Raw genomic sequence first — 9,975 nt, 5'->3', positions numbered from 1 at the left:
AACTATCGAGGATTTTTTAGCATTTAAATATATAAAAGATTTTTTTAGCATTAAAGCTATCGAGGATTTTTTGGCATATAAAAGATTTTTTAGCAATAAAGCTATCGAGGATTTTTTATCATAAAGATATATAAAAGATTTTTAAGCATTAAAACTATCGAGGATTTTTTATCATAAAGAAATAAAATTTTATTAAAAAATATAAAAAAAAAGAAAAAAAAATAATTTCAAAAAAATTATTTAAAAATTAATAAATATTTATATCTCATTTAAAATAAAATTAAAAGAAAAAAAAAAAAAAAAAAAAATAATATAAATAAATAAAAAATTGATTAAGTATTTTGGATCATACAGATATCAAAACTATTATTTAACATAAAAAATATCAAGTAGTATGGATCAAACAAATATCCAGTATTATTTAGCATTTAAAAAATATCAAATAACATGGATCATACAAAAATATCAAGTATTATTTACCATTTAAAATATCAAGTAATATTTAGCATTTAAATATTTATTTAGCATTTAAACATATCAAATTTTATTTATCATTAAAAATATCATATATTATGGATCATTTAAAATTTTCAAGTATTATTTAGCATTTAAACATATCAAGTTTTATTTATCATTAAAAAATATCAAGTATTATTTAGAATTAAAAAATATCAAATAATATTTAGCATTTAAAATATCAAGTATTATTTATCATATAAACATATAAAGTCTTATTTAGCATTTAAATATATCAAGTATTATTTATCATTTAAAAATATCAAAGTATTATTTATCATTAAAAAATTTCAAGAATTATTAAGCATTTAAAAAATATCGAGTATTATTAAGCATTTAAAAAATATCAAACATTTAAACATATCAAAGTATTATTTATCTTTTAAAAATATCATGTATTATTTATCATTTAAAAATATCAAGTATTATTTATCATTAAAAAATATCAAATATTATTTATCATTCAATTAAGTTTTCAATCAATTATCTTTTGTTTTTTTATTGAATGTAATGATTATTGGTAAGTATTATTGATAAAATAAAAAGTAATATGGTTCATACAAAATATCAAGTAATATGGATCATGCAAAAGTATCAAATATATAGCATTTATAAAATAAAAAGTATTATGGTCATAAAAAATATCAAATATTATATAGCATTTAAAAAATATTAAGTAATATGGATCACAAAAATATCAAGTATAGAAATCAAATTTGAAAGAAATAGAATATAAATATAGATAAAAATAAAAATAAACATATCAACTATTGTGTAACATCCAAATATATCAAGAACTATTTAGCAACATCAAAAAGAAACAAGTGCTTTAAAAAAATTTTAGCTTTGTCAAGTCAAATTTCCATTACATTCTATTATCAATATGGTGGTTAGTTATGTATTCTGCGTGGTGGGATACATAATTAACCATTCGGCTCTAATATATTCACCCACTACATTTATTTGTTATTTTAATTATTCACCCATTACATTACATTCTATTATCAATATGGTGGTTAGTTATGTATTCTGCGTGGTGGGATACATAATTAACCATTTAGCTCTAATATTCACTCACCCACTACATTTATTTGTTGTTTTAATTATTCGCCCATTACATTTCATTTCATTCTATTATCAATATGGTGGTTAATTATGTATTCTACGTGGTGGGATACATAATTAACCATTCGGCTCTAATATATTCACATATATCAAGTATTATTTTTCTCATAAACATATCAAGTAATATTTAGCATTTAAAATATCAAGTATTATTTATCATTTAAACATATCAAGTTTTATTAGCATTGAAAAATATCATGAATTATGTATTATTTAAAAATATCAAATATTGTGTAATATTCAATCAAGTTTTCGATCAACTAATTGTTTTTTATTGAATGTAATGATTATAAGTATTATGGATCATGCAAAACATCAAGTAAATAAGTAGCTTTGTCAAGTCAAATTTCAATTACATTTATTTGTTGTTTTTTTATTTACCCACTACATTTATTTGTTATTTTAATTATTCACCCATTACATTTCATTTCATTCTATTATCAATATAGTGGTTAATTATGTATTCTGCGTGGTGGGATACATAATTAACCACAAATATATTAACATTTCACACACTACACAAATATATAAACATTTCACACACTACACAAACATATATAAACATTTCACACACTACAAATCACTTCACTCTATTATCAATATGGTGGTTAATTATGTATTCTGCGTGGTGGGATACATAATTAACCACAAATATATAAACATTTCACACACTACACAATATATATAAACATTTCACACTACACTTCACTTCACTCTATTATCAATATGGTGGTTAATTATGTATTCTGCGTGGTGGGATACATAATTAACCATCGGCTCTAATATACTAACCTCCCCGTGGTAGAGCTGGAAACACTCTTTACAAAGAGTGGCCAATAGTATAAAAACATTATCAAAACATATCGAGGATTTTTTAGCATTAAAACATATCGAGGATTTTTAGCATTAAAACACATAAAGGATTTTTTAGCATTAAAGCAAATCGAGGATTTTTTTGCATTTAATTATTATAATTCAACTATAGTTTTTTTTTTTTTTATTTTGATACCATAATTTTATATCATTATAAAGACAAATAAAGATTTTTTACCATAGATTTAAATCTCTCGAGGATTTTTTAGCAATCAAAGCTATCGAGGATTTTTTAGCATAAAGACATATAAAAGATTTTTTAGCATTAAAGTTATCGAGCATTTTTTATCATAAAGACATATAAAAGATTTTTAAGCATTAAAACTATCGAGGATTTTTATTGGATCAAAAATATCAAATAATATTGATCATACCAAAATATCAATTATTATTTACCATTTAAAATATATCAAGTAATATTTAGCATTTAAAATATCATATATTTATTTAGCATTTAAACATATCAAGTTTTATTTATCATTAAAAAATATCAAGTATTTTTTAGAATTAAAAAACATAAAGTAATATTTATCATTTAAACATATAAAGTCTAATTTAGCTTTTAAACATATCAAGAATTATTTATCATTTAAACATATAAAGTCTTATTTAGCTTTTAAATATATCAAGTTTTATTTATCATTTAAACATATCAAGTATTATTTATCATATAAACATATAAAGTCTTAGCATTAAATCATATCGAGGATTAATATATATATACTATCAAAACATATCAAGGATTTTTAGCATTTAATTATTAAAATTCAACTATAATTCTTTTTTTTTATTTTATACCATAATTTTATAAAATTTATTTTCATTATACACATTCAAGAATATTCAAGAGGATTGGATCATTCAATAATATCAAGATTTATTGTATAATTATTATAGGATAAGTTTTTATTGGATCATTTAAAATATATCAATTATTGTATAACACTCATAATATATCAAATATTATTGATAATTAAAAATATCAAGTATTAAATAGCATAAAATATAAACTATAATGAATCATTAAAATATATCAAGGATTATGTAGCATTAAAACATATCAAGGATTATTTAATGAAAATATCAATTATTATTTAGAATTAAAAATATATCAAATATTATGGATCTTTAAAAAATATCAAATATTATATAACACTCAAAATTTCAAGTACTATGGATAATAAAATCAACTCCAAATAGGTATTTTGATTACATAGATACTGATTTGGGCCCACTTGATATCTATGTTTTTGAAATTTACCTAATTTTCAATATGGAGGTTAATTATGTATTATGCGTGGTTGTATATATAATTAATCACAAATTTTAAATTTGGTGTTTAATTATTTATACTGCTTGAAGGTATAAATAATTAACCCTTGGCTCTAATACTAACCTTCCCGTGGTAGAGCTGGAAACACTCTTTACAAAATATAAATAAAATAAATAAAATAATGGTATTAATATCATTTTATTATCTTTAAAATTAATTATAAAATCTTTAAAATTTTTTTTTTTTTTTTAATTTTTTGGGCATTATTTTTTTTTTTTTGAAAGTTTAATTTTGAGAGTTTTTTTAAATTAAAAAAAGAGATATTTTTTTTGAAAAAAAATAGATAATTTATAATAACTTAATATTTTATCTCTTTTTATTATAACTTTATAAATTATCTCTTTTAGTTAAAAATAAATAATAATTTATAATATTTATTTTTAGTTTTATTGTTATAATAAAAAAAGGTTATATTTTATTTTATTTTATAGTTTTAAATACTCTTCAGTTGTTATAACTTTAGCAAAAGCGAATGCAAGAGCACTCATATAGGAAGCATGGACATCTTCAGCTTTGACAGTTTTATTACCAAAAGTTAAATCTCTGGTGGCACAACAGTCTTCGATGACAGTTACGTCGAATCCTAAATCTTTAGCAGCACGAGTGGCACTATCGATACACATGTGAGTCATCATACCAGTGATAACTACTTTGGTGATTTTATTATCTCTTAAATGTTGTTCTAAGCCAGTACCAATGAATGAATTAATGGCAGATTTAGTGAATACTTTTTCATTGGATTGTGGTGCAACAACTTTGTGAATTTCTGATCCAGGAGTACCTTCAACAAAAAATGGACCACCTTGTGGGAAAATATGTTGTATATGGGCAACTAATTGTTTGTTTTCTCTGAATTTGTCTAAAACTCTTTTGGTATTTTCCATAGCTTTTTCAGAATTTACTAATTGAAATTTACCACCAGTAAAATAATCATTTTGTTCGTCAACAATAATTAAAGCAGTTTCCATTCTTATTTTTTTTTTTTGGTATTGATGTTAATGTTAATATTAAATTTGATTAAATGAGCAAAAAAAAAAAAATCTTTTCAATTTTTAAAATAAATAAATGGGTAAAAAAAAAATAAAAAAAAAAATAAATAAATATTAAAAATAAATAAAATTTTTTTTAAATTTCACTGTTTTTAGAATTAATTAGAATTCAGACCCAGAATAAATTAGAAAAATTAGAATATATTAGAAACTACCTTTTTGGTTGATATTGCTAATTCTAGCTTTAAAAAATATTTTTTAAAAAATAATTAGTTTATTATTATTATAGTTTTGTTGTTATAATTAAAAAATAAAAAATAAAAAAATTAAAAAAAATTAAAAAAAAAATCGTTTCCATTTTAAAAAAAAAGGTTATATTTTATTTTATTTTATTTTATTTTATAGTTTTAAATACTCTTCAGTTGTTATAACTTTAGCAAAAGCGAATGCAAGAGCACTCATATAGGCAGCATGGACATCTTCAGCTTTGACAGTTTTATTACCAAAAGTTAAATCTCTGGTAGCACAACAATCTTCGATTACGGTAATATCAGACCAACCTAAATCTTTGGCAGCACGAGTAGCACTATCGACGCACATATGCGACATCATACCAGTTATAACTAATTTTTTGATATTATTTTTTCTTAATATTGATTCTAAGCCAGTATTGAGGAAACTATTAATATCTTTTTTAATTAAAACTGGTTCATCACTTGCTGGAATAAGAGCAGGATGAATTTTGAAACCTTCGCTACCCTCTTCAAAAAATGAGCCACTTCCTTTTGGGAATGCATGTTGAATGAAAATAACCATTTGTTGATCTTCTCTAAACTTTTCCAATACCCTGAGTGTATTATTTAAAGCCCTTTCTGCATGAACCAATTCAAACTTGCCACCTGTAAAATAATCATTTTGTTCATCAACAATAATTAAAGCTGAATCTACCATTTATAATAAAACTTTATTATATAAATATATATATAAATATTTGTATAAAATGAAGTTGAAAAAAAAAAAAATTTTATATACTTTTTTAAAAAAATTAAAAAATTAATTATTTTTTAGGGTGGGGGTGGGGGTAAATATATTAATGAATAATTGAAAAATCCAACAAAAGAAAAGATAATACCCTGGTTATTTATTAATGTTGGTTTTTATTTTGTTTTTACAATTTATTAAGTTTATTTATAAATATCGGTTATATCAACAGCGGCTAAAGCGTCTATAGCCCATTGTGGACAATCGCTGTTTGGATATTGTTTTTTAATAAATGATTTTACAAACTCGGGGAAATTTTGATTTATAATTGCTTCACGAATTTGATTCATTAATGACATTTGATATTGAATATTGTGATAAGTTATTAATTGACCGCCAATTGCCTCTTTACCAGCTACTATATGAAGATAAGCCCTGGTATAGTTTTTACAGACCATACAAGGACATTCTGAATCGATTGGAGTAAAATCGTAAGCATATTCTGATGATTTAAGATTAAGAGAACCAGATGGAACCAATGCAGAACCAAATCTTGCAGTTCTTGATGGAAAAACACAATCAAACATATCGACACCTAAAGCTGAACAAACAACCAAATCCAAAGCATAACCTACACCCATAAGATAACGTGGTTTATTATCTGGTAATTGCGATGTACATTGATGAACTACACGCCAAAACATATCTTTTGATTCACCACCACTTAAACCACCAATAGCATAACCTGGGAAATTTCTTTGTATTAAACCCTCCATACAAATAGTACGAAGTCTGCTATCAAGACCACCTTGAACAATTGCAAAAATATTTTGTGATTCTGGTTTTTTATGAGCTTGAATACAACGGTCAATCCAACGTAAAGTTCTGTACATAGCCTCTTCAACACGTGGACCAACGGTTGTACTGCTAACAACATCATCTAAAGCCATCATAATATCGGCACCAATTGAATTTTGAATTTGCATTGATAACTCTGGTGTTAAAATCATAGTTGATCCATCATGTGGAGATTGAAATTGAACACCTTGCTCTGTAATCTCTGCTAATTGTAATAATGATACCATTTGAAAACCACCACTATCGGTTAACATTGCACGTGGGTAATTCATAAATTTGTGTAATCCACCAACTGCATCCATAACCTCTGGTCCTGGTCTGTGTCCTAAATGATATGTATTTCCTAAAACTACACCACAATTTAAATCAACCAATTGTTGTGATGTTAAACCCTTGACTGTTCCTTGTGTGCCTACCGGCATAAACATTGGTGTGGTGCAACAATGGTGTGGCAATGTAAGTTTGCTTGCTCTTGCTTTACCAAATCTTGCAATAACTTCAAATTTTAATGGTGGGTCGTCTAATGGATATTTTATATTATTAAAAACAACATCCTCTGGTTTCCTGACATAAACGTCATTTATATTTGTGCTGCTATTATTTTTATATATATCTTGATTTGTATCGTTTATTTCTTCATTGGTTGTATTGGTCATTTTCTTTTATAAGTACAACTATAACTGTATATGTATATTCGTTTAATCGTTCAATGAAAAAAAATTATTTAATAATTATAAAAATCGTACAATTTATTTTTTTTTTTTTTTTTTTTAAATTTTTTTATTTTTATTTTTTTTTTTTTTAATTTTTTTTTTTAATTTTTTTTCATTTTTTTTTTTAAATTTTTTTTTTAATTTTTTTTTTTTAAATTTTTTTTCATTTTTTTTTTTTTTTTTTGATTGTTCAAATTTTCACCATATAAAAAATGTATGTTTTATTTTCTTTTTTTATTTATAACTTTTTTTCAATTTTGTTTCTAAACTAGTTTGTATCTTGGTTTTTAGTTTTTTATTTGTTAATTAATATAAAAATAGTAACTTCACTTTTTTCTCAAAAATATTTTAAATTAAAAATTAAAAACAATATATAAAAATAGTATATTTATAAATAAAAACCATAAAAAATAAATAAATAAAAAAAAAACCAACAGCAATATTATAATATAGAAATAACTATAATAATAATAATAATTTTTAAAACTATATTTATCAATTTTATATAATTCATTTTTTTTTATTTTTTTATTTTTATATTAAATATCCAAAAACAATTTTCTATCTCTATTATTATTATTTTTTTATAATTTATTTTTAAAAAAAATTTTTTTATTAAAATTTTTTTTTTTATGGATGGTTGATGATCATAACCTGTTTATACACACATAACACATATCACTTAACAAAAACACATATAACTTTAAAAAATTTTAAATTTTTTATTAATTTTTTATTTTTTTTTTGTATTTTTTTTTGTATTTTGTATTTTTTATTTTTTATTTTTTGAACCTTTAAAAATTTATTTATTCCTTTTTTTTATTATTTTTATTTTTTTTTTTGTTGTACAATTCGATTAAATGACTAACTATTTTCTTTTTATTATAAATATAAATTTATCTATTTAACAGAAATTCAAAACAAAAACTAATAATATAAATAATTATAATAAACCCTTGTAAAGTTCAATATATTTTTTAATAGTTTAAAAAAAAAGTATATACATCAAAACCAAAAAAAACCACCTTGTAGATAATAATATAATATAAATTTTATATAATCAATAAATAATATAAAATATCTTTGTGAATTACTATAAACCCAATAAATTCTATAAATAATTAAAACAATTATAAAAACAAAACAATAAAACAAAATGAGTAACCAAAAACAAAAGTAAGTGGTATTTTATAAATAAACTTAAATTAAATTTTAAATACCTATATTAATTTTTTTTTTTAATAATAATTTTATTTTCCAAAAGTTCAATTGTTGACGACGATAATTGGAAAGCTCAATTAAAATTACCACCAAAAGATGAAAGAAGACAAACCGAGGATGTTACAGCAACAGAAGGTAACGAGTTTGATGATTTACATTTAAAAAGAGATTTATTAAGAGGTATTTTTGAAAAAGGTTATGTTAGACCTTCACCAATTCAAGAAAAAGCCATTCCAATCGCATTAGCAGGTAGAGATATAATGGCCCGTGCCAAGAATGGTACCGGTAAAACAGCATCCTTTTTAATTCCAGCATTAGAAAAAACTGACCCAACCAAAGATGTTATTCAAGTTTTAATCTTAGTTCCAACTAGAGAGTTAGCTCTCCAAACATCTCAAGTTTGCAAAGAACTCGGTAAATACATGAATGTTCAAGTTATGGCCTCAACTGGTGGTACATCATTAAAGGATGATATTATGAGATTATACAGCCCAGTTCACATTTTAGTTGCCACCCCAGGAAGAGTTCTTGATTTGGCTCAAAAGAATGTTGCTAATCTCTCAAACTGTCAAACTATGATTATGGATGAAGCCGATAAACTTTTATCACAAGAATTCCAACCATTAGTCGAACAATTAATCAATTTCCTTCCACCACAACGTCAAATCCTTTTATTCTCTGCCACTTTCCCAGTCACTGTGAAATCATTCAAAGAACAATATCTTCAACAAGCTTTTGAAATTAATCTCATGGAAGAACTCACTCTTAAAGGTGTCACTCAATACTATGCCTTTGTTGAAGAACGTCAAAAAATTCATTGTCTCAACACCCTCTTCTCCAAACTTCAAATCAATCAATCCATCATTTTCTGTAACTCTGTTAATCGTGTAGAGTTATTGGCTAAAAAAATCACTGAACTTGGTTACAGTTGCTTCTTTATTCACGCTAAAATGGTCCAAGCTCATCGTAATCGTGTTTTCCACGACTTTAGAAATGGTGCATGCCGTAATCTTGTCTCTTCTGATCTTTTCACTCGTGGTATCGATATTCAAGATGTTAATGTTGTAATCAATTTCGATTTCCCAAAACATTCAGAAACTTACCTTCATCGTATTGGTAGATCAGGTCGTTTCGGCCATCTTGGTCTTGCTATCAATCTTATTACTTATGAAGATCGTTTCTCATTATACAAGATCGAACAAGAATTAGGAACTGAAATTAAACCAATTCCACCAGTCATTGATAAATCCTTATATGCTGCCTAAAAAAAAAATTAAATATTATTACATAATTAATAATAACAAATAGAAATAAATAATATATAATATATAATATATATATAATATATATATAATATATAATATAT

The 9,975-nt window shown here is 23.5% G+C and overlaps 4 protein-coding genes across 4 annotated transcripts; 1 reads left to right on the top strand and 3 right to left on the bottom strand.

Annotated features, from left to right (window-relative positions):
- Positions 1-4,272: 4,272 nt before the first annotated feature.
- Positions 4,273-4,815, bottom strand: DICPUDRAFT_159950 (uncharacterized protein; the record flags this gene model as incomplete). The annotated part of the gene is made up of 1 exon (XM_003294823.1): positions 4,273-4,815. The coding sequence occupies one exon, from the start codon at positions 4,813-4,815 to the stop codon at positions 4,273-4,275; it is 543 nt and encodes a 180-aa protein (XP_003294871.1).
- A 420-nt stretch (positions 4,816-5,235) lies between these two features.
- Positions 5,236-5,787, bottom strand: DICPUDRAFT_159949 (uncharacterized protein; the record flags this gene model as incomplete). Its single annotated transcript, XM_003294822.1, has 1 exon — positions 5,236-5,787. The coding sequence occupies one exon, from the start codon at positions 5,785-5,787 to the stop codon at positions 5,236-5,238; it is 552 nt and encodes a 183-aa protein (XP_003294870.1).
- Positions 5,788-5,988: 201 nt separating this feature from the next.
- On the bottom strand, positions 5,989-7,334 carry DICPUDRAFT_51772 (uncharacterized protein; the record flags this gene model as incomplete). Its single annotated transcript, XM_003294821.1, has 1 exon — positions 5,989-7,334. The coding sequence occupies one exon, from the start codon at positions 7,329-7,331 to the stop codon at positions 6,021-6,023; it is 1,311 nt and encodes a 436-aa protein (XP_003294869.1). The 3' UTR covers positions 5,989-6,020.
- An 842-nt stretch (positions 7,335-8,176) lies between these two features.
- Positions 8,177-9,916, top strand: DICPUDRAFT_93301 (uncharacterized protein). The gene is made up of 2 exons (XM_003294824.1): positions 8,177-8,564; positions 8,653-9,916. The coding sequence occupies exons 1-2, from the start codon at positions 8,545-8,547 to the stop codon at positions 9,872-9,874; spliced, it is 1,242 nt and encodes a 413-aa protein (XP_003294872.1). The 5' UTR covers positions 8,177-8,544; the 3' UTR covers positions 9,875-9,916.
- Positions 9,917-9,975: the final 59 nt, after the last annotated feature.

The sequence above is a fragment of the Dictyostelium purpureum genome, assembly GCF_000190715.1.
Source record: "Dictyostelium purpureum unplaced genomic scaffold DICPUscaffold_651, whole genome shotgun sequence".
Classification (NCBI taxonomy): domain Eukaryota; phylum Evosea; class Eumycetozoa; order Dictyosteliales; family Dictyosteliaceae; genus Dictyostelium; species Dictyostelium purpureum.
The sequence above is the reverse complement of the archived record's forward strand: the minus strand, read 5'-3'. Positions and strand labels throughout refer to the sequence as shown.